Source organism: Felis catus, chromosome E3 (assembly GCF_018350175.1).
Source record: "Felis catus isolate Fca126 chromosome E3, F.catus_Fca126_mat1.0, whole genome shotgun sequence".
NCBI classification, from domain to species: Eukaryota; Metazoa; Chordata; class Mammalia; order Carnivora; family Felidae; genus Felis; species Felis catus.
In genome coordinates this window covers 38,581,950-38,604,576 of record NC_058383.1, presented here as the reverse complement: position 1 = coordinate 38,604,576, position 22,627 = coordinate 38,581,950, and the positions used below count along the sequence as shown (strand labels likewise).

At 56.1% G+C, this 22,627-nt stretch overlaps 1 protein-coding gene, 1 long non-coding RNA gene and 5 other non-coding genes across 10 annotated transcripts; 4 read left to right on the top strand and 3 right to left on the bottom strand.

Annotated features, from left to right (window-relative positions):
- Positions 1–88: 88 nt before the first annotated feature.
- On the top strand, positions 89–7,479 carry LOC101098676 (caspase-14). Of its 4 annotated transcripts, none has more exons than XM_045047391.1 (11): positions 89–657; positions 1,296–1,436; positions 1,541–1,736; positions 1,848–1,936; positions 2,590–2,697; positions 2,834–3,001; positions 3,531–3,753; positions 4,081–4,197; positions 4,630–4,701; positions 5,194–5,297; positions 5,925–7,479. In XM_045047391.1, exons 1-11 carry the CDS (start codon positions 601–603, stop codon positions 6,036–6,038), a joined length of 1,389 nt encoding a protein of 462 aa, XP_044903326.1. In that variant the 5' UTR covers positions 89–600; the 3' UTR covers positions 6,039–7,479. The 4 variants fall into 4 exon arrangements, with proteins under 4 accessions (XP_044903326.1, XP_044903328.1, XP_044903327.1 ...); XM_045047393.1 differs by having other exon boundaries at positions 89–736; XM_045047392.1 differs by having other exon boundaries at positions 89–896.
- Positions 6,834–6,906, top strand: TRNAR-CCG. The gene has a single exon. It is a non-coding gene; the product is annotated as a tRNA-Arg (tRNA).
- A 945-nt stretch (positions 7,480–8,424) lies between the features above and the next one.
- Positions 8,425–8,498, top strand: TRNAR-CCU. Its single transcript has one exon. It is a non-coding gene; the product is annotated as a tRNA-Arg (tRNA).
- Positions 8,499–15,782: 7,284 nt separating this feature from the next.
- Positions 15,783–16,715, bottom strand: LOC123382569. The gene is made up of 2 exons (XR_006591135.1): positions 16,444–16,715; positions 15,783–16,173 (listed from the first exon to the last, which is right to left on the bottom strand). It is a non-coding gene; the product is annotated as an uncharacterized LOC123382569 (long non-coding RNA).
- On the bottom strand, positions 15,871–15,943 carry TRNAK-CUU. The gene has a single exon. It is a non-coding gene; the product is annotated as a tRNA-Lys (tRNA).
- Positions 16,716–16,978: 263 nt separating the features above from the next.
- Positions 16,979–17,050, top strand: TRNAP-UGG. The gene has a single exon. It is a non-coding gene; the product is annotated as a tRNA-Pro (tRNA).
- Positions 17,051–19,838: 2,788 nt separating this feature from the next.
- On the bottom strand, positions 19,839–19,911 carry TRNAK-CUU. Its single transcript has one exon. It is a non-coding gene; the product is annotated as a tRNA-Lys (tRNA).
- Between the last annotated feature and the right edge of the window lie 2,716 nt (positions 19,912–22,627).

Below are 22,627 nucleotides of genomic sequence, written 5' to 3'. Positions count from 1 at the left end.
TGGGCCTCCTGGCTCGGTTGTCCTGGTGGTACTGGTACCGGGTGGTCACCAGGTGGAGCCACATTCTTGGCTTCCGGGATGGCTGGGTCCCAAATTACAGCCACGAGTGTCCGGACTCTCATCCCTCATCAGGCAGCGCCTGCCCTGGACCGGGGACAGATGAGGATGGGATAACTGGGGGCACCTGCACCCCCACTACCCCAGCAGGACAGTGCGGGAGCTGAGTGGGTCTTCGCCAGGCCTCACGGGTGAAATGAAGAAAGGGGCTTAGGCGTGGGGTGTGTGGGGAAGCAGGACTCAAGCCGTCTCAGTGCTCAGATCCCTTAGTGGGAGGGGCCTGCTGGGTCAGAATGGGCCCTGCCTGTTCCCCACCCAGCCCTTGACATCTGACCCTTCCCCTCCCTAGCCTGGAGCCCACACAGAAGTGGGGGGTGCACAGTCAGAGGTCATCCTACCCCAGCAGAGCCCTCCCGAAAGGGGGTGGGGGCGGGCGGAGACAGAATGTTCTGTCCCTTACTCTGTGTGCCAGTCCCTCTGGCCCGAGAGCACTTCCTCAGCCAGCCGCCCATGTAACACTTGCTTCCTCCTGAGGTCACTGCGATGGACCCCTTTTCCCAGATGAAGCGACTGGAGTCTCACGGTGGACACATGACTCTGGTCAGAGTTTTCTCCCTGTGGGACGGCGCCCTTCACCCCTCCTCCCACCCCTGTGCTCAAGGCTGCAGTGTGCACGTGGGTGGGTGCTGTGCACGAGAGAGTGGGGGCTGGCGGAAGCCGGGCATGGACGTTTTTGGTGCTGGTGGCTGGCTCCGAAGGGAGACACTCCCGTGTAACGAGATCAGATAGGAGGTGGGCCAGGAGCTAAGAATAGGATTGGGCATATGCTCCCGGCTCAGGTGAGGGTGTGCCAATGCCAGCCAGAGAGGAGCCCACTGGGGCCAGGGGACAGAGCAGGCCCTGGGGCGGTGGAGCCCGAGACCCAGGGTTCCAGGGAAAGGGGCAGAGTCCAGCTCAGCTCATAAACAGAGCTGATAGGACAGGGCTGGAGGGGGGAGGGCAAGGATTGGGAGCCAGGGCGTTGGCATGGGAGTCAGGGGGTAAGCTCTGTGCTCAGAGGAAGCCCCCACCCGGCCCCCATGGCTTTCCTGGTGGCTGGGACCCTGCAGGTGGCCTCACAGATCGCAGATGCTCGAGAGAGCCTGGGAAGAAAGGTAGGCGGGGCGCTGCCTGGCCTAGCCTGTTCCCGGCTCTCAGCGGAGCCCCACCCCGGTGCAACTCTGGCCTTGCCTCCCCAGGGGAAGTACAGCATGCGGGGCCCAAGGGTGGCCCTGACCCTCAGCAGCCCTGAGGTGTCAGCCTCTATAGTCGCTGTCCTGGAGGGCGTGTTCCGGACCCTGGGCTTTGAGAGCTGCCAGAGGAGGGAGGCCTCTGTCCAGGTGAGTCCTCACCTGCCTCCCGCCTCCACGTCCACCCCAACACCACCACCACCCCTGCTGCTGGGCCTCCCTGGACTCAGGCCCAGCCTTTGCTCTTGCCCTAGGGCTTCCTTGGGGAGCTGGCCGCTTTCCGGGAGCAGCTGGATGCCCTCGGGGGCCCTGTGGGCTGTGCCTTAGTGGCCTTGGTGGCCCCCAGTGGGCAGCTGAAGCAGCCCCAGCAGCTGGTCCGGGAGCTGAGCCGCTGTGGAGCCCTCTGGGGCCGCCCCAAAGTTTTCCTTCTGCTCTCAAGTGCTCCTGGGGGTGAGTGGGCTGGGCAGGGACGCTGGCTGCGAGACAGCGCAAAGCAGAGGTGGGGGAGGGCAGGGGGGCCGAGACCCACCTTTCAGGCCAACGTGCTGTTTCTCCACCCAGCTGCCCCCGAGCCCGGAGCCTTCCTCACTGGCTTGAGCGAGCTGTGTGGCCGCTTTCCTCACTGGTCTCTGCTGCAGCTGCTGACAGAGGTCCGGGGCCCAGGTCCGGGGGAGGGGGAGTCCCTGGGAGGGGGGCTGTGCCAGTCACTTCCCCTGGCTCTGCTGTACTGTCCTGAGCCTGTTAGATCAGTTGGCTTGCACTTCTGCCCACCCTTGTTCACACTCGCACAGCGACTGTCCTGTCAGACTGGGGGTCCCTGGAGGCCAGAGTTGGGAATGATCCAGGTCTGGTCTGGACTCAAGGCCCAAAGGTCTCCCTGGGCAGTTGGGTAGCCGCTGGGTGACCCTGGAGGTGAGGGGTGGCCCCTGGCTCTGCCCCACAGCTTCCCCCTGCCTGGCACCCTCCCCACGTGGTACCCCCCACGGTGAGCCTTCCCAGACAGGCTCCAACCTGCTCTAGGGAGCACCCATCTCTGGGCCGGGAGTGGTGCCGTGGATGGCGCGGCCGCTCTCCACTTGAGGACGCCCCTGATGTTGAACCTCAACTAGGACCTCCCCTTTGTGCCCTCCCCTTCTTTCGTCTGTCTTTTCCTCCCTTAATTCTGGTGGGGGACCCCAAAGAGACCGCAGGAGCCGCGAGCCGGCCAAGCTGTTCCCTGAAGCCAGCGTCCTGTTCCCTCCCGGAACCGTGCCCCCGTGGAGCAGCCCCCTGAGGCGTTCTCTGGCCTCACCCCCGCCCCCAGGTCTTCTGCAGGACAGCTGAAGAGTCCGAGGCCACCTACTGTCCAGTCCTTCGGAGCTCCTTGCGGGGCGCACTGTGCCTGGGCGACGCGGAGCCCTGGGGGCCCGAGGTGAGGGGGACGGCGTGGGGTGAACCACGTGGCAGCAGTCGCGAGTGGGAGAGAGGGTCCGGGAGACCTGAGGTGGGGGAGGTGAGGAGCTGGGAAGCCCGCAGACCACGCCGAACGCTCCTGTGCTTGTCTGTAGCCAGAACCCAGCCCCACTGCTCGGTATGACCTGTCCGGGACCAGGGCCGCCCTCCTCCTGTCCGTGATCCACGGCCGGCCCGGGGCCCGGCACGATGTGGAGGCGCTGGGGACCCTGTGCCAGGCCCTGAGCTTCAAGACCACGCTAAGGACAGACCCCACGGCCCAGGTGAGGTCTGGTGGTGCCCTAAAGGAAGGGCGCCCCCAACCCCAGGACTCCAGCGACACTCTCCCGGGGGGGCCCCCCGCCCCTTGTCTGCCTTCAGTCCTTCCTGCTGCGTGCGTGGGGAGCTCACTCCCCTGCCTCTGGGCGCCCAGTCTCCAGGGCTCCTGCAGCCTCCCACACTGGCTGACCCTCTACTCCTCTGCTCCAGGCCCCAGCTGCACCCTCAAGCTTTTCCTGGGAGGGTCTCGGGTTCCCATCAGCTCATTGCCCCTCACGCGTCTTAACTTTCTGGAGCAGCTTCCCCGTTGGGGCCAAAGGCCCAGCTGTAAGAGGCTAGCGCCACACGTCACCTCCAGTTGGGCCATGCCTTGTGTTGCAGTGGGGGGTTAGAAAGAGAACTTCCGCTGTGGCCTGAGGTGGGCAGGAGGTGGTAAGTAGGGTGGGCGGGGGCTGGAGAAGCCTCCCCGGAGGGCCACCAGGTATTGGGGAGGCAATGGCCCTGGCCCAGGCCTCAATCTCGTCCCCACCCCAGGCTTTCCAGGAGGAGCTGGCCCAGTTCCGGGAGTGCCTAGACGCCCACAGGGCCCCAGTGAGCTGTGCCCTTGTGGCCCTGATGGCCCACGGGGGGCCACAGGGACAGCTGCTGGGGGCCGACGGGCGGGAGGTACGGCCAGAGGCCCTGGTGCAGGAGCTGAGCCGCTGCAGGGCCCTGTGCGGCTGCCCCAAGATCTTTCTGCTTCAGGCTTGCCGTGGGGGTGAGTGGGGTCCTACCCCCCACCTGCCTCCTCCCGTCCTAGCTTCCCACACCCAGCCCTCGGCGACCCAGGACTTGCTGTCCCCCTTCTTCAGGAAGCCTGAGCACTGGTGCTTTACCTGTCCCATTTCCGGGTCTCTCCGGGCCTCTCCTAGAAGTCAAGTCCACCAACTTGAACACTTTACCCTCAGCTCTCGTTGTTCACTGCTCTGGATTTTCTAGTCTCATGGGGCTGCCCTGGAGTTCTGGGGGGTGGGCTCTGGGCCCCTGGAGACCCCCCCCAGGTGTCTGCTCAGTGAAAGGGCCTGTGTGTCCCCTCCTCTTCCAGGGCATAGGGACGCCGGTGTGGGGCCCGCAGGTCTCCCTTGGTTCCGGCGCTGGCTTCGGGCATCACCCACCACCCCCTCGCATGCCGATGTCCTCCAGATCTATGCTGATGCCCAAGGTGGGCGTGCCTTCCTTCTGGAGGCTGGGCTTGGCCAAGGGCTACTGGGTGGCCTCTCTGGCCTGCATTTCCAGGGCTCTGAGCTGGGGGTCTGCTGCCCCCAGCATCCTCTTGGCTTTGCCAAGAGGTTGGGAAAGAAAACCTTCCTAAACTGCAAGGGCCTTTGAAAATCGAGGGCTTCTTCCCCTGCTTGAGCCTCGAAACAACCTCGGAGTCAGGAAGGTGAAATAGCTCTTCTAAGGTCACAGAGCCGATACGTGATGGGGCTGAGCTTTGAGGTTTTGTTTGGTTGTTTTTAGACTGCAGTTCTGATTTGCCTTTTCCGCCCTGTGTTCATTCCACTGCCCTGGGTGTCCTTGAGCCGGACTGAGGGGGCAGCCCCGGGGCTGGTAGAGTCCCAGGGTGCTGGGTAAATGCTGGTCTTTCTTGCAGGCAGCTCTCCCTTCCCCACTGCAGGGAGCTCTGACCAAGCAGACATCCTGACGGTCTATGCAGCTGCCGAGGGTAAGGGGACGGGTCATCAAGAAGCCCTGTTACACGGGGCCTTGCATTCTGGCTGGACATCTGGAGTGGCTTGAGGGACAGCCAGGGCGTGGCAGTTGGGGCACAGGGGCACTAGCCCCTTTTCAGTTAGGCCATCTTCCTCCCATGTCTATTATTTATAATAATAGTAATGATGGTGAGCGTATATTGAGAGCTGACTGTACGGAGGGTTGCAGGTTCCGTGAGGGCTCTGCCCGGTGCCCAGAAGGTGGTAGGTTCACAGTGAATATGTGTTCCACGTTCAATGCAATTGTGTATTCGGTCCACAAATATCAAGCGACAAGTTGTTCCAGAAGTAAGAACTTCCTGCTCTTTGCACCATCCCCTTGCCAGACCCCTGGGGTCCTGTCTCTTTGCCACCCCCCCCTTTTCCCCCAACAAAGAGCCCCTGGGGATTGGAAGGCCGCGGTCCTGTCCTCAGTCTGACACTCTGACCCTGGTCTTCTGGCCTAGGCTGTGTAGCCTATCGGGATGAGACAGGCTCAGACTTTATCCAGACGCTGGTGGAGGTCTTCAGAGCTGACCCTGGGAGAGAAGTTCTGGAGCTGCTGACTGAGGTGTGTCGGGGGAGAGGCAGAGCCCTGGGGAGGGGGGCTGGGTTCATCCTTCTCGCCATGTGTTAACTCTGTCCGTGAGCCACACTCGCCCCTCGGTGCTGGGCGCTGGCCGGGCGAGATGGACGGCAGGTATTAGCCACATACACTCCCTTTCCGCCGCGGAGGAGACGGGGGAGAGAACCCGCCTGTCACGCGGGGCCCCTGGGAGTTGCAGTCAGGTGCAGAGTGAACCTGCAGGGGCTGTGGGCCGCAGGCTTTATGGGGGGGGGGTGCCTCTGCTTCCTGCAGGAGGAGCTGATTGGCTTGTTTGAATAATTTCACTACCTGCAGGGAACTGAAGCCCCTCAGGTTAAAAAAAAAAAATGTTCATGTTTATGTATTTATTTTGAGAGAGAGAGAGAAGCGAGCGGGGGAGGGGCAGAGAGAGAGGGAGAGAGAATCCCAAGCAGGGTCCGAGCTGTGAGCGCGGAGCCCCACGCAGGGTCCATCTCAGGACCCGCGAGATCATGACCAGAGGGGAAACCAGAGTCAGACGCTCAACCGGCTGAACCCCCCGGGCGCCCCTGAAGCCCCTCAGATTGAGGCCAAGTGGAGCGTGGCTGGGTCTGACTGGCGTGGGCCTCGCAGGTCAACCGGCGGGTGTGTCAGCTGGAGGTGCTGGGTCCCGACTGCCCGGAGCGCCGCAAGGCCTGCCTGGAGATCCGCAGCTCGCTGAGGCGCCGGCTCTGCCTGCAGGCCTGACCGCGCGCCGCTGCCCCGGGGGTGCGGCCGGTGGGAGCCACAGCCCGGCGCCGCCGCCGACTCCACCCGCGGCCCCCCGTTCCTCATCTGTCAGTGGGGACGACAGCCCGGGCGCGGGGCTCGGCCGGCGTGCTAGAAGCGTCTGTGCATGACCGAGAATGCGTCCGCTCGCAGGGAGGCGGGGCAGCGGGAGACTGCAGGCAGGGTGCTCGGCACCCAGTAAGGGTGCATCTGTGCTCCCGGGAGCCAGGCTGGGCCCTCCTTCCTGCGGGCGGAGGGGCTGAGGAGCCCATCACGGGCCAGGCTGGGCTGGATGTTCCGAGCAGGGGGAGCCGGGGCCCACGTCGCGGTCTCAGCTCCCGCACCCCGGCGGCGCCCCGCGCCGGGGCCGCGGAAATGCAGGAGACGCGGTCAGAGTCTAGTCTGGAGCCATGACACTCTGGACCGAGCCTGGCAGGTGGATCGGTACTGTGAATGAGGGGAAACAGGGCCTGGGGAGCGCTGGGCAGCTCCCGACTCAACGTGCTCCGGGGCCACGTGGGGGAAGAGTTCCAAAGGCGCCTGTTAGGGCAGGAAGGGCCTGCGCGGCCTCACCGGGGCTCGAACTCGTAAGCACAAATCAGGGAGGGCGGTTCTCGCGGAGCAGCCTGGACTCCTCTCGGCGCCGGGCCCGGCTCCGCCCACATAGAGCCCGAGGGGGCGGAGCTCCTTGCAGTAGGAGCATGCGTATTGCGGTACAACACGCAGGCGCCTGAATCAGCTTTATGAGAAACGCGGTGGGAGCGCCACCGGCGGGGCCGCGTGGCCTAATGGATAAGGCGTCTGATTCCGGATCAGAAGATTGAGGGTTCGAGTCCCTTCGTGGTCGCTGCGCAGCTTGTTTTTCTCCCTCCGCTTTGCCTTTTCCCTCGGTCGGGACTGCGCCCTCCGCGAAACCCTAGGTCGCCTGGGCGGTGCCCCGCCCGCTGCCCCGCCCCCCGGCACCTCCGCAGCCGCCGCGCGCCTGCAAGGGCGGAGCTCAGGAGCCAGCGCCTGGTCCGCACGCCCGCGCCCCCGAGGAGCTGCGAGGCCCACCGGTGGCCGGAACCTGAAGCCACCGGCCGCGAGTCCCGGGGCCCACTAGGGACTGGCTGCACGAATACAGTCCTGAGGACCAGAGCTGTAACAGATGAGAGGTTGGACCTTTGGGCGCGGGGCGCGCGGGGGGCGCGGGGGGCGCGGGGGGGCATGGGAATTGTTCCAAGGGCTCAGGAGACAAGTGCGTTCCAAACTATAATAGATTATCGTGATTAAAAAAAAGTTTTGGAAATTCTGGTGACGGTTGGATGATATTGTGCATGTAACTGATGCCACTGAATTGAATTGTACGCTTAAAAAAGGCTAGATTGGCTATGGCGTTATATACACATTTTTAACAGAATAAAATGTTTTAAAAATCTAATAGATTATTTGGATTTCTTGCAATGATAGTGTACCCTTAAATGACTAGTGTGGGTGTATATTTAAACATTTAAATATAAACAATATGCCCAGGGTTGGGTTATCATTTTACCTGGGGAAAAAATGTCTCCACTTGAGGAACCGTGTTCTCGCCAAAGGATTCTGGCTAAGCCAGCTCACCTAGGTGACTTGACCTCCTCCCACCTGGTGACCGCTGGGGCAGTGGCAGCCGGAGCCCACATTCCGGAAGGTGCGCGCAGGTACCCTGGGGTCATGTGGGGTGTTACCGTGTTTGTGGTGCTTCGGTGGTTTGAAGCTTCTTTAGGACCAACATTTTGGAGGTGAGAAAGAACACCCATCCTCTGGTGGGAAAGCTAATGCTGGGTTCTCATCCTCACGGGCACAGCCAGCCGATCAGATGTGGGGCCACTAGGGGGGCCACTGAGCTCTGTTAAAACCGCAGAGACCTGAGCCCAGGTAACACCTCTTGTCTGCGGGCCAGTGTAGGGAGGAGGACAAGGACAGGGATGGCGCTTTTCCCACTCTCCCGGCTGGCACCCCCGTCCTCTCCTCTCCGACGTTTTGCATAGCCAGCTCCTTCTTGCTAATAGATAGTTACCAACGAGCCCGGATTCTCCCGCAAGGAGAAGGAAAGGGCTCGCCCAGGCTTTGATGCCCAGGCTTCTCGCACCCTAAGCGAGGATCACACCGTAGGCCAGAGAGCTAAGCTGACACCTGTGGCCCCGGTTCTTTAGGTTCCATCTGCGTGTGCGCGGTCCCTCCGGGGTCCCAGGACGCTCAGGAGCGGGTGAGCGCCGGGTGAACGCGGGCGCTGAGGGGCAGGACGGAGACCGGGACGGAGCGGGGAGGCTGTGCGTCATTTGTGGGAACCACGGGGAGGTGACCGAGAGACTGGTCTAGGACCATTACGAGGCATCTGCCGCCGGCCCCGGTGGCCTAATGGATAAGGCATTGGCCTCCTAAGCCAGGGATTGTGGGTTCGAGTCCCACCCGGGTACGAGGGGTTAAATTTTAGACCTCTGCCAAAGAAAAAACTGAATCGATTCCCTAGTGGAGGAAGCAAGTTCCTGGAGTTTTTCCAGACGCAGACCTAAGCTACTGACAATTCACTGCAACTCTGTTTTCTAATAAGGGGTGCGCGTTTCCAGCTTTCACAAAAGAATACTTGCGTCGTTCAAATTTTTCAAATAACCATCCATTCTAGCATCCTTTTCTCGTAATATAAAGGAATAATTGTTCGTTTTCCCAGGTGTATTAATTTTATTGTGGTTTCGTATATTTTTAAGAGTTCTTCTCTTTTATAAACAGATCCAATCATTTAGAGATTCAATTATATGCCAACTGTTGTGCTTTAAAACAGCGGACCGAGTGCTGATTATGGTTAGTAATATGTTCCGCATACCTGAAAGCTGCTGTGAGAGGAGATCTGGAGCCTTGTCACCACGCACACAGAAAAAGTAACTATGTGAACTGCTGGATGTGTTGACTTCACAGTGGTAAATATTTCACAAATGTATTGGTAAGTAATTGGTAAATATTTCACAATCACATTGTACACCTTCAATGTATTTCATTGTTATTTGTCAGTTATATCTCAATAAAGCTAGGGAAAAATGAGTTCATGGAGGTGTAGACGAAACAAGCCTATCTGTGAATTGATAATGGCTTAAACTGAGGGGCAGGACACATTATACTATGTCTCTGCTTTAGTGCATGTTTGAAATAGACCATAATAAAGCTTTCTCTCTCAGGGCCCCTGGGTGGCTCAGTCAGTTAAGCGTTGGACGGCGGCTTAGGTCATGATCTCACGGTTTGTGAGTTCAAGCCCCGCCTTGGGCTCTGTGGTGGCAGCTTGGAGCCTGGAACCTGCTTTGGATCCTGTGTCTCCCTCTCTCTCTGCCCCTCCCTTGCTCATGCTCTGTCTCTATCTCTCAAAAATAAGCAAACACTTAAAAAAAGATAAAAATGAAGTTTTCTCTCCTTTTAATCCATGCACTCTCTGTCTTCATCCCGAGGTAAGAATCTCCCAAGCTTCGGGACAGGAAGCACAGTAACATCAGCCTCCTATTCCACGTGCCCGTAGAAAGGATGACCACTGGAGCTTTATAAACACATATAAAATACAGTTCTCTTTTGCCTTTAGAAACCACGAACGAGACTCTTCTGTTCATCCAGCTTCGGCCTTGCTTCTTCCACTTTCCCAAACATCCGGGGCCCCGTTGTCCCCACTGGAGTCAAGGACCTCATCTCAGTGCCGTGTCTCCCATCATCGAGGGCGACCTGAGGAGAATGGGGACCACAGAGCTATCCAAGGGTGCTGCTGCTTCCCGCTTCCCTCGCTGACATTTCTCAATGCCTCACTGAGAGGAATGTTCCCCGGGCGCTCGGGGGCGGGGGGCGGGGGGCGGCTGTGCCCGTCGTGTGTGACACATCCCCGCCAGCACTGCCGTCTCCCTGTCTTTGGCTTCCTTTCTCTGCTTGAAGTTCTCACACGTGTCTCCTTAAACATAGGCTACCACGGAGTTCAACGCTGAGCCAACCAACCAAGAAACCTAAGAGAGCCACAGTCAGCCGCACAGGGTAACGTGTTAAATACAGGCTTTCTGGGAAGTGCCCCCCCCCCCAGGTCCATAAATTCACCAGCCGCAAAGCCAAATCGGATCTCATCCTGCTCGCTCCAACACCCTTAGCTTCATTCCCACACAGATCCCCTGGGCTTCTGCTGGCCTAAAGGAACACCACTGCCAATTCTTTTGGTGTCTAAGGGATTTCCTCCCGGGTCAGCTCTTGTCCTCGCCGCCCACAGCGTGCTGGTCTGACCGCGGTTCTGGGGCCCGGCTCACAAGGGTGGTGGGCGTGGGCTTGGCGGAGGCGTGGCTTCCCCTTGCCAGACCGCCGCTCCAGCTGAGACGATTACAGCACGTTCAAGCGCAGGAGGGCTACTCTCCGCAGATCGCAGGCTGATTTTGCTGGCAAGGAAGCTCCAAGTGGCTGGGGGCATTCGAGACCCCCCAGAGGTCTCCGTGCCTAGGGCTCCACTTCTGCATCACGGTCGCCATTTCTTTCACACAATAGATGTCCGGAGGCTGGGAACCCAACTCCCATTGTCATTCTACAACCTATGTGTTTGATCTTTAGCCATCGTCAGTCAGCCCTGCAGCTGTAAGAGATGATTTGGGCCGAAGGTTGAGAGGTCTGGTTTTGTCATTTTCTTTCAGTGAGCCAACCAGCGCCCCCGGAAGAACCCCTTTCACGCCACTATCCTCATCATCACCTTTAGTGCCACGGCAGTATAGGACGGCAGCCGCAGGGTCCTTCAGGGCGATGCTTTGGTCAGCACGCCATCACAACCGACCGGGTGGCGTGCGGCTCGATCTCGATGCCACCACATGCCGTGGATTACCAGCAACCCCTCTCCCGTTGGCAAGGAGCTCAGTGGCATTTGAGCCCAAATTCGTTACCAAATCAGGGTCCAGGCAGCAGTCAGAAAACCCATCCGTGGGTGTTGGGGAGAAAGAGGGAAGGTTGGTTAAAGGGCACAAACTTTCCATTGTGAGACGAATAGGGTGAGGGGATCTCACATACAGCATGGCGGTGATGGTTAATACTGTATCATATGCTTGAAATTTGCTAAGGGAATGGATCTTCAGTGTTCTGACCACACACACACACACACACACACACACACACACGGTGACCATGTGAGATGATGCATGTGTTCATTCACGATTACCCTGTGTTGATTATGGTAATCATTTCACAATGTATACATATATCAAACTATCACATCAAACACCTTCAGTATACACGGTTTTTGTCAATGATACCTCAACGAACCTGGGGAGAAAAGAAAAGCCATCTGTTATTTTAACGAACCGTGATTGAATGAACGATGATTCACTAGATATAAAGAGTTGCTAATGCGGCAGTAAAGAAGGCAGAAAGCAGTTGCCACCTATAGGGCTGGGGGGGGGCAAGGGAAGAGGTTGGGATTATTAAAAATCGAAGCTTGGAGGGGGCCTTAAGGAGCTGAAAAGCAGATGTTGGAGAAAGAGTGCCTCTCAGCTGGGATGGGTGTCTCTGAGTTCAGAGGAGGGTCCCGTGGACCTCAGGCAGCTTGTGCCGGAGTCTCTAACGAGCCGTGACGAGGCTGATTCTGTGAGTGTGGGGAAATGTCAAACTGGATTCAGTTGTTATTCCTGGAATGAACCGTTGCTGCCTGGATAGAACGGGTGGTGGTGGCGGGAACAGAAAACAGGAAGTAGGGACTCGTTCCTCCTCCTCCAGCCTTTCAGTCTATGCCTCCTGTGGGCCAAAGCTAACAGGGATCGGCAGTTAAAGCAATCACCAAGTAGGGTCTGGAAGGGTGAGTTGGAAGCCGGCGATAGCAGCGTTCTAATCGGCACACCTGCTCTGTCCTGCTTCCTGAACGTGTTCAGGAATGAACCCATTACTCAGAAATCCCTGCCTCGGGCTTGCTTCTGGGAAACTTGTCCTTCAACGGTTGGAGCCGGACTCTAAGAATGAGATTCTAAAGTTGAACCACCCGCTGGCCGCCTGGCCCGGAGGACACAGCACCCGTGGTGGGAGGGTTTTGAGAAATGCAGAGCAGGTGTCGAGACTTCCGGCCTGTGCTGACCGGGGATAGACCAGAGGAGCTGGGAAGTGAACTGCCCATGTCTCTGGGTGCCTCACAGACACAGCGGGAAAGATCTGGTCGAGACCGTGGGATTATGTGGCTGTTGTTGTCTTTTTTGGTAAGTTTCAATTTTAATTCCACTTTGTTAACATTCAACGTAATATTAGTTTCAGGTGTACGATATCATGATTCAACACTTCCATACATCGCCCTGCGCTCATCAGGCCAAGTGCGCGTCGTAATCCCCATCACCTATTACCCCCCCCCCCCCGCCCCGTGCCCCCACCCTCTCCCCTCTGGTAACCCTCAGTTTGTCCCCTATAATTAAGAGTTTGTTTCTCGATTTCTCTTTTATCCTTTTCCCTTTGCTTGTTTTGTTTCTTAAATTCCACATGTGAATGGACTCATACGGTATTTGCCTGTCTCTGACTGACTGATTTGGCTCAGCGTAATACATTTGAGCTCCATCCGGGTCATTGCAATGGCAAGATTCCATTCTTTTTTATGGCCGAGTAATATTCCATGGTGCATCTACCCCACGTCTTCTTTATCCATTCATCAATCAATGGACACTTGGGCTGCTTCCATAGTTTGGCTGTTGTAGATAACGCCGCTATAAACATCAGGGTGCATGTATGCCTTTGAATTAGCGTTCCTGTATTCCTGGGTAACTACTCAGTAGTGCAGTCGCTGGGTCATAGGGTAGTTCTCTTTGTAGCTTTTTGAGGAGCCTCCATACTGTGTTCCAGAGCGGCTGCACCAGTTTGCATTCCCACCAACAGTGCAGGAGGGTTCCTTTTTCTCTACATTCTTGCCACCACCTGGTGTTCCTGGTGTTGTTGAGTCTAGCCCTTCCGACGGGTGTGAGGTGATAGCTCACTGCAGTTCTGATTTGCATTTCCCGATGATGAGTCATGTTGAACATCCTATCATGTCTCTGTTGGCCATGTCTTTGTCTTCTTTGGAAAAATGTCTGTTCGTGTCTTCTGCCCATTTTTTATTTCAAAATAAAAAAATAAATAAATGTATTATTAATTATTAATAAATAAATAAAATCTTTTTTAAAAGATTTTGTTTTTTAAGTAATCTCTACCCCCAACGTGGGGCTAGAACTCATAACCCTGAGATCAAGAGTCGCAAGCTCCCCTGACTGAGCCAGCCAGCTGCCCTGTGTCTATTTTTTAATTGGATTATTTGGTTTTGGGGTGTTGACTTGTATAAGTTCTTTATGTATTTTGGGTACTAACCCTTTATCAAATATGTCATTTGCAAATACCTTCTCCCATTCCATAGGATGCCTTTTAGGTTTGTTGATTGTTACCTTTGCTATGCATAAGTTTTTATTTTTATGAAGTCCCAAGAATTTATTTTTGCTTTTGTTCCCTTTGCTCAGGAGATGTATCTAGAAAGAAATTGCTACGGCTCATGTCAAAAGCGTTACTGCCTGTGTTCTCAGGGTTTTTATGGTTTCGGGTCTCACATTTAGGTCTTGAATCCATTTTGAATTTATTTTTGTGTATGCTGTAAGAAAGTGGTCCAATTTTGCCCAGACCATTTGTGGAAGAGACAGTCTTTTTCTCGTTGGATAGCCACTCCTGCTTTGTCGAAGATTAACTGACCATAGAATCGTGGGTTTATTTCCGGGTTTTCTATTCTGTTTGATTGATCTCTGTCTACTTGCATGCCAGTACCATATGGTTTTGATCACTACAGCTTTGTGTTATAAGTTGAAGTCCAGAATTGTGATGCCGCCAGCTTTGTTTTTCTTGTTCAAGATTGCTTTGGCTATTCAGAGCCTTTTAGGATTTTGAGGATTCTTTGTTCTAGTTCTATGAAAAATACTGTTGGTATTTTGATAGGGATTGCCTTAAATGTGTCAATTGCCTTGGGCTGTATAGACAGTTAAACAATATTTGTTCTTCCTACCCAGGAGCATGGAATTTCTTTCCATTTCTTTGTGTTATCTTGAATGTCTTTCATCGGTGTTCTATACTTTTCAGATTCCAGGTCTTTCGCCTCTTCGGTTAGGTTGTTGTTGAGTAGCTTTACCGCACGGACACAAAAGAACGACAGACCCATGTCAACTAATCACCCGTTCAAAGCACTTGGGCAGAACCAAAGCAACCCACGTGCCCTTCGGCCAACAAAGCCCAAGAGCAGGCTGGGGGCCTCAGTGTGAAAGTAGCAGATCTTGAGGAAAAGGTGACCCTCCTAGGCCAATGTCAGAGTGCTGGGAGGGAAGATGTGAGACCCAGAGACTTGGAGTGGGGGTAGCTGAGGGCGGGTGCGTGGACACTCTGGAAGTCTCTGGGCCCAGGCTTCCACCCGCCCCCACTCTGTTCTGTTTCCCCAGAAAACTCTGATACACACAGTCTGTTTGGGACGGGTAGGGGTCCCCAGCCCGGCGCCAAGTGGTACCCGGCAGGTGCCTCCTCACTCCCCAGCCCACTCCCCACCCCCCACGGCAGCCTCGGTTTCCTGAGCCAGGACGTGGGGTGGCTGGATGCCAGAGCAGCATAGGCACCCGGAGGAACGGACCCCCGGAAACCCCAGATACCCAGACGACCCGACATGGTGATCAGGACTGGCATCGTCAGTCCTTTGGGCTCTGCTACCCTTTCACAGAAGGGAAGCCATACTTCTTCCCTGGCTGCTTGCTCTGGTGGGAGCCGGACACCGACGTGTACTCGGAGTATCCTGCGATTTCCAATTTTCTTTCTACTTTAGAAAGGGGAGAGGAGATGGGACAGGGCTGGACAGACGGTCTCTTCCCTGTCACTTCCCTGCCGCACCAGGAGGGAAAGCCTTGGAAGGCAGGGGGCACAGTATTGGAGAAAGGGAGGGTCCGCGACGGGATAGGAATGGGGGCCCCATGCAGGCCTCCATTCAGGGCCAGAGTCAGTGAGTTTCCACCTTTAGCTGGAAATCCACTCCAAGTACTCTTTCGTAGCTCTCCTTCAGCCTTTAGAGCTGAGACTTAAACTCCTAAGCAGTGGGTTCGAGTCCTAGGTTGGGAGCTATTTTATTTTGGCCTGGTTAGCCCTTGCCCAGATCTTTCCAAACTTCAAGGAGGTTCCTAGCAGGGAAACTACTGAGAGAGGCTGTCTCCGCTGTGTGTGCTGTATATGGAACTTCTGTGTAAATGGCAACTTTTTAAAATTACTATATATATATATATATATATATATATATATATATATATACACACACACTATATATATATATTTATACTATTTATATTTATACTATATATATTACATATACTATATATTTATACTATATAGTATATATGCTATATATACTATATAGTATATATATAGTATATATTTATACTATATATAGTATATATATTTATACTATTACTATAGCATATATATAGTAATAAATATATAGTATAAATATATATACTATATATAGTATAAATATATATATAGTATATATAATATATAGTATAATAGTATAGTATATAGTACATATATATATATATATATATATATATATATATATATATATAAAACACGAATGAATGCATCTTGCCTCTGTGAGGTTCCTCCGTGGTCCCTCTGCTGTGCTAGCCTCCCCGGACCATCCGCATGTTCCACTTTGGAAGAGTTTTAGTTTATATTATACAGACCAGACCCATGTTCCACTTTGGAAGAGTTTTAGTTTATATTATACAGACCAGACCCAGTCACCTGTTTCTGTTGTGTCAAGCTGGCTCAACAAAAGTTGCGCCCAACGTGGGGCTCGAACCCACGACCCTGAGATTAAGAGTCTCATGCTCTACCGACTGAGCTAGCCGGGCAGCCGTAAGGGGCTGCTATTCCACAGGCTGTTTGAGGTACTCCAGAACTTTCCTGGTCTAAAATTGGTAAGGACAGGTTCTGGATCCTGTGCGCGCTGCACCCCGGCCAGTGGAACGCAGAATTGGCGGATTGTTTTCAGCCAGGAGCGAGGGCGCCGCCAGGTCACCGTGTGCCGTCCGGTCCTGTCAGTGCGTCTGTGTGGCCCAGTAGCTCAGGGGAGCGGGCAAGTCTGGAGCAAGAGCATGGGACGAGTGTCACTGGAGACGGCCGGTAAGGAGCCCGCTGTGATCCTCGCTTAGGGTGGAGAGCTGCCAGGTTCCAATCATGGAGGCTCCCTCGTTTTGAAACCTTCGGCCCTTTTTAGGGCTGGCGGCAAGGAGCAATCGGGAAGACTGCGGGGCCTCGCCGAGGGGACGAGCCGGGGAAACCCTCCTTCCCAGGTGGGTGCTGGACCCCGTGTTAGAGCAAGAGGAAAGAAAAGTTGGGAGCGTTCGCACACCTGCAGATGGGAAGAAGTGACCGGCGACCCCGGTTCTGACCCCCGCTTCGGGGTTCCCCAGTTGCGAGGGGCTGAGCCCGGGTCCAGAGGGGGCTCGGCGGAGCACAGGAGCCCCGGGGTCCTTTCCCGAGCGACTGGAGGCCTGGCGGGGCTGGCCGGCCGAGCCTCATTCGCAGGGTCCCGGACTTGGGTCCCACGTTGGGGGAAATTTCTGGGCTGGGGCCCACGTGAGACATCGCCGTGCTCACCTGGGCCCCGCAGACTGGCTTCTCTGGTGGCTCCGGGCGGGGGTGGGGGGGGGCCCTGGCAGGGGCGGGGCCGTGGTGCTCGGGAGGGGAGGCGGGGAGAGGGTCCGGGGGCCGGCGGGTCCCCCGGCTCCCTCCTCGCCCCACCCTCTCCCCTTCTGGAATCGAAACCGAAACCTCGCCCCGCGTACCTTTCCGAGGGACCAAGAAGCCAAGACTTGGTGGGATGGGAGCTCGGAGCCGAGGACACAGGCCTCCAGGGAGAGACCTCACGACTTGTGTTGTGGGACGGCTCGTTGGTCTAGGGGTATGATTCTCGCTTTGGGTGCGAGAGGTCCCGGGTTCAAATCCCGGACGAGCCCGTCTTTGTCTTTTCGGAGGGTCACGATGCCTGAAGCCTCAGGAGGTTCGGGATCAGAGAAACTGGTCGCCCTCTCACCAACCCCCAGGCCAGTCTCACCTGTCATTGAGCAGGAGACCTGGTGTGCGTGTTTGCACACACCAGGTAGTCCCAGGATGGGGGGCAAGGACCCGACTGAGTCTGGGCGCATTCTTCCCTTTTGCCTTGGCGTGTGAAAGGTCTTGTTTGCAGACATCTTTTTCTTTCTTGAGGGGCTACCAGAAGGCCCTTCCACAGACAAGGGAAGGAAGGAAACCACGGTGGAAATTGGGCCTGGGGAGGGGCTGGGCCTTAGTGGTGGGGCCATGCGGGGCACATGGCGCCTCGGATCCCATGTGGGTCCCCACAGGCGCTTCCGCCACGTTGGAAGAACCGCAGGGTTTCAATAGGTTTTATTACCATTCAGGTATGGTGGGACCGGCGCATGCAGCCATTGAAAAGTCGGGTTATTCCCCACAGCTCCCGAGAAGGGCACGCCTGGCCCCTGGGCGTGGGGACAGCACAGGGGAGGCACCGGGTAGTCAGGCAGCACAGGAAGTGAGGAGAACGCGTGGGCAAGAGCCTTTCTCCTGATTTCGGTGAAGCTGGTTGGAAGTAACTTCAGCTGCCTCTGGGACATAGGCGCTGTCCCTAGTTGTCTGTTTCCTGGCCTTGGGGTGATTCTGGAAGGTGCATAGTAACCCCCAGTCTGAGAGCCCCATGCAAAAGGAGACGGGTGGGGGGGGGGCGCTGTGGTCTCCAGTTGGCTTGCGTCGGAAATGCACCCTTTAAGAGTCGTTTGCTAATCTCTAGGCATTGGCTGACCTTGGGAGGGAAAAATCCCGCCAGAGTCAACAAGGCCACGGACGTCAAAGTTTCAGAATATAGAAAAGAAAAGACCTGGTTAATAAAGGCAGGGTGGGAGGCTTTGGTGGACATTTCAGCGGCCCCCCAGTCTGGGAAGAGCTTCCGGATCTCAATCAAGTCCGGCCTGGGGATTGTGGCCCGGAGCCCTCACCAGGCGAGCGGCAGTGGGGCCAGGGCCCTCTGCACGTGCAGACCGGTGGGCCTCCCCTTGACCCAGGCAGCCTCTGCTTTCTTCACGCAAGCCCCAGGGCGGTGCGTGCTGGCTGCCCCTTTTATGCCCCCTGTTGCTGGAATCCCTGGGGGGAGCAGGCCCAGAACCCTTGAAGACTCCCGTGGCTTATGGGGAAACCACTACCACCCCCAGCGGCCCAGTAGCTCCTCCCTCAAATTCTTTTCGGAACCAGCAGCATCCCTCCCTCCGGCCTGCCTTAACCCCTCCTGACTCCAGTGCTCAGGGTCTGCCCCCCACCTTCACACCCAGGCCTGGAGGGAGCTTTGGCCGGGGCTCCGCGGGGAAGGTCCCTGGGGAGGAGGGCACATTCTCTTCTGCTTCACGTCCCTGAGGAGCCCACACTTTCCTCCTCGCAGTCTTTTCAGGGCATGAATGGAGGCCCCAGCAGATCCCTGTAGGGATGGACCAGAGACGGGCCCGGTGCGCGGCAGACCCAGAGCGCACCTGGACCCCGGTGGCCGGATCAGGTCTCGGCCCCGAGGCCGGTGTCCAGGTGTGCTCAGTGGACAAGGGGACGCCTGGACCCTGGTTACGGGCAGCGGTTTCCCCTGAGGGCTCCCCAAATTTCTTAACGTCCTTCCTCATCCTTTCTCCACCCGTAGACACTCAGCTTCCATCTGGGTCCGAGCGGGGTGCAGATGCACGTCTTGGAGCCTGGGGGCAGAAGATGACACTTGGGTCAGAGCGGGGGGTCCCTCCAGTGTATGGCTTGGGAGGGGTGGGGTCCCATGGGAGAGAGAACGGTCCCGCTCCAGGGGTGCGGGGTCCAAAACCTGTCCTCAGCTCCACTCCACAGCCCAGCCCTGCGCGTGGTGACAGAAGGAGGGTCTGGGGGAGCTTTCCCAAGCCGATAGCCTCAGTTTCCCATTGGCAGGAAGAGTGGCCACCCCAAAACCCAGACTGGGACTTGCTGCCTTGGAGTCTTAGCGTGTGGCAGCGCTGCCCCCCACCCCTGCCATTCTCCTGTCCATAGAGACCTGAATCAAACCCTTCTCTGACACCCACAGGAAGTGGGGACAGTTCCTGACCAACGAGCTAGAGCCGGAGGGGTGGCTCCTTGGTCTAGGGCTTTGATTCTCCGTTAGGGTGCGCGAGGTCTCAGGCCCAAATCCTAGCCGAGCCCTGCTTTTGGGAGTGTTTGGCAGTGGGCGCGCTGCAATCACCAGGACGCGTGGACATGCCCCCCCAGGCTGTCACCCTCCCCTACTCATAGTGGTCCGGGGCCCTCTGCCCTGAGCGCCTCCCCACTGAGTGACGATCGTGCCCTGGAGTCCCACGTACACCCTGACCCCCAAAGGGACAACTTAGCAAAAACTTGAGCTTGTCACCACCGCGCAGTGGCATCCTCCGTGGCGTCCCTCGGCCGTGCAGGTGATAGCTGTGGCTCCTTCCCTTGACTAAACCCAAGAGAAAACTGTGACCGTGGTGGTTTTTCTCCTGTAGCCAGGTCCAAATCTCTGAAGAACCGCTTTCTAAGATTGCTTTGCTCAAAGAGGAAGTTGAGGAATAAACCGGCTTCTCAGCCGGTGTAAGGAGTGGGTGTCCTTCATCACCTCTGATGGCTTTGGTGCGTCCAAGAGGTTTTACCTAAACCGAATATGCCAGGAAGTCCAAGAGGTTTTACCTAAACCGAATATGCCAGGAACTGCTCAGTGGTCTCCTTCTAAAAGGACGCCCAGCGTGGGGCTCGAACCCACGACCCTGAGATTAAGAGTCTCATGCTCTACCGACTGAGCTAGCCAGGCAGCCATAACCAAGGTGCTGCGGCTGAGTTTCAGAATTTGTTGGGCTGCAGACAAGTCAAAATGGCTAAGCAGTTCAGGTCTTAGGGACAATGGGACGTGGCCACTTCTGGAGTCCCTCGGGGCACTCTGCGTGTGGGAACTGCTCAGAAAGGGCGGCGTCCCCAGCCCGGCGTGGGGAGCGGGGAGCCGAGTGGTGGAGGCTGAGGAGCCACCCTGACCCTCCCCGCCCCCCCACACAGATAGATGGGCTTGGCGGGCAGCCATAGGGAGCCCTGAGGTGTGGACGGGACTCAGCGGACCCGAGCCAGCTGACCCCGCCACACATGGACAGGCGGCAGGAAATGGGGAGGTGACAGCGGGCCCCGTCCTCCCTCACGTAATCAGACCAACCTGCGAACTTAAAATAATTATTAGACCCACCAGATTCCACTTGTTCGCGGGAAAATTTCCAACTATACTTCCTTTGAATTATCAAAAATCAATTTATTTTTATTAAAAAATTAAAAATATATATATATATTTTGCCCCCAAACCTTCTTGGTCTGCCCTTGGGCAACCCTGAGCTGCTGAATCTGCCCCCCACCATGGTCGGCTGCAGGTGGGGGCGGGTGGAGAGCGGGTTGGGAGACCCCAGGGTGCCTGCCTCCCGCTCGCTGCCTCGGGATCCAGTCTCCAGGTTTCAGGGCCAAGAGCAAGGTGTCCCTGGACGCAGAGGTTCGGTCCTAGTGTGTCTGCATGCCTGAGCCCCAGGTGGGTTGGGGCTGGGGCAGCCCCCACCGCACCCCCCTCTCCAGAGCAAGGAGGGATTTTAGGTAAACAGTAGGCTGGGAGCAGGACCCAGCAGTTCTCTGCTCGTCCCCCGCCCCAAACTCTGGAGTCGGGGTGGCTCAGTGACTCTGCTGAGGATCCACTGAGATTCCAGGCTCCACACCGCAACTGCGTGTGCGGATCTGGCCCGCATCCCGAATACAGCTCACCAGTGTAGACAGGAGGAAGGAGGCAGCAGGGAGCTGGCACACAGACTAGGGAAGACAGAACACGGAGTGCATGGTGTAATGGTGTTGGGTGTGTGCAAGTCACTGAGGGTATTTGAAAACAAAAGGACTTTACTTGCAGAGGTATTTGCTCCCCACCCCAAAACGAAAAGCTTCTATGGTTGAGGCTCTATGGTATGTGCTTTAAAATTAAAAAGTGGAGGAGGACAGGTTTTCAAAATACACAAAAATGGGGGAGGCTTGCGGGGGGGGGGGTCCAGAGAGGTTTGAGAATTCTGTATTTCTACTCAGTTTTGCTGCGGACCTAAAATTGCTCTAAAAAAATAAAGTCTGTTCTTAAAAAAAGGCATAAACAGGGACGCCTGGCTAAGTGAGTTGGTAAAGCATGTGGCTCTCGATCTTAGGGTTGTGAGTTCAAGGCCCATGTTGGGTGTGGAGCCTAGTTAGAAATAAGAATGAAAAATACACAGATAAATTTGAGCTGCTATTTCTTCTAATGCATTTAGCCCCATATTTCTTCTCTTTTGGGTCTCCAATGACTCCATTAGATATTTTGTTAAAATCCTAGCAAAACCTTAAGGCTCTTTCGCTCTTTCTTTCTTTCTTTCTTTCTTTCTTTCTTTCTTTCTTTCTTTCTTTCCTTCCTTCCTTCCTTCCTTCCTTCCTTCCTTCCTTCCTTCCTTCCTTCCTTCCTTCCTCCCCTCCCTCCCTCCCTCCCTCCCTCCTTCCTTCCCTCTTTCCCTCCCTCCTTCCTCCCTCCCTCCCTTTCTATCTTCCTGTTCAGTGAGTCTTTCCTCCGTCTCGTTCATTTGTTTGTCGCCCAACCATTACGCTATTTTATTTCAGCTATTACAGTTCTCAGCTCTAAGTTTTCCATGCGGTTATTCCTTATGTCTTCTATATCTTTGAGACTTCCAAGTTTTAATTTTGTTTCACGTGCGTTCTTTATAGCTCCTTCCAGCATTTTTAGGATGGCTGCCTTCTACCTCTCCTTTTCAGATGGTTCCGGAATCTGCGTCCCTGTCTTTCCCTCATCTTTTCTCCTTCAAGTTGGGATTTTCCTGGTTCCTAGTAGGACCAGTGGTCTGCAGCTCCGTCATGTTTGGACAAGTTTGGTGTTATGTTTTGAAACTCTAGATCTCATGTACATCTTCTGATTCAGCGCGCTCCTCTGACAACGCGCCCCCCCCCCACCCATGGGAAAAGAAGATTCTACCTTGTTGCTGCCTGGGGGGCTCAGTTCACACAAGGTGGGGCGTCCTTATTGCGGGGCAGGAGCGAGAGTTTAGGCTCCCCACCAGGCCTCTGCTGTCACCCCCTGGCTGGGGGGAGGTGGGGCATCCCACCAGACAAAGAGAAGGCTGGAGCAACGTTAGAGGATCTAGTAAAGCAAGGCTTCCGGGGCTGCTGCTGGGTCCTGGGCCCTGCAGGTTTTGTTCAAGTCCCAGGAAGGGAAAGGGGAGGTGAGGGGAACCCGGGGCTGAAGTCAAAGTGTCCATTTCGAGAGCTGCGCGCTCTGGGCAGGCCCTGCCCGCCACCAGACGCTCCCCTTCGGGCAGGGTGACCGCAGGGAGGCGGGGGAGGGGGTTGGAGGGGGAAGTGTCCCCGGAGGCTCCCCGGGCCCGCACTGGTAATTAACAGAAGAAGCAGTGCTGGCGGTCAGCCAGAGTCTGGCTCCTCGGGAACATAGTTGGGGGGCGGGGCTTCCCCGCCCGGTCTGG

Excerpts from the sequence above, each read along its gene's own strand:
- LOC101098676 (XM_003998921.6), top strand. The coding sequence starts at position 1,137 with ATGGCTTTCCTGGTGGCTGGGACCCTGCAGGTGGCCTCACAGATCGCA. Across the intron at positions 1,212-1,295 it reads GAGAGAGCCTGGGAAGAAAG|GGGAAGTACAGCATGCGGGG; the intron begins GTAGGCGGGGCG and ends TTGCCTCCCCAG. Across the intron at positions 2,698-2,833 it reads CGGAGCCCTGGGGGCCCGAG|CCAGAACCCAGCCCCACTGC; the intron begins GTGAGGGGGACG and ends GCTTGTCTGTAG.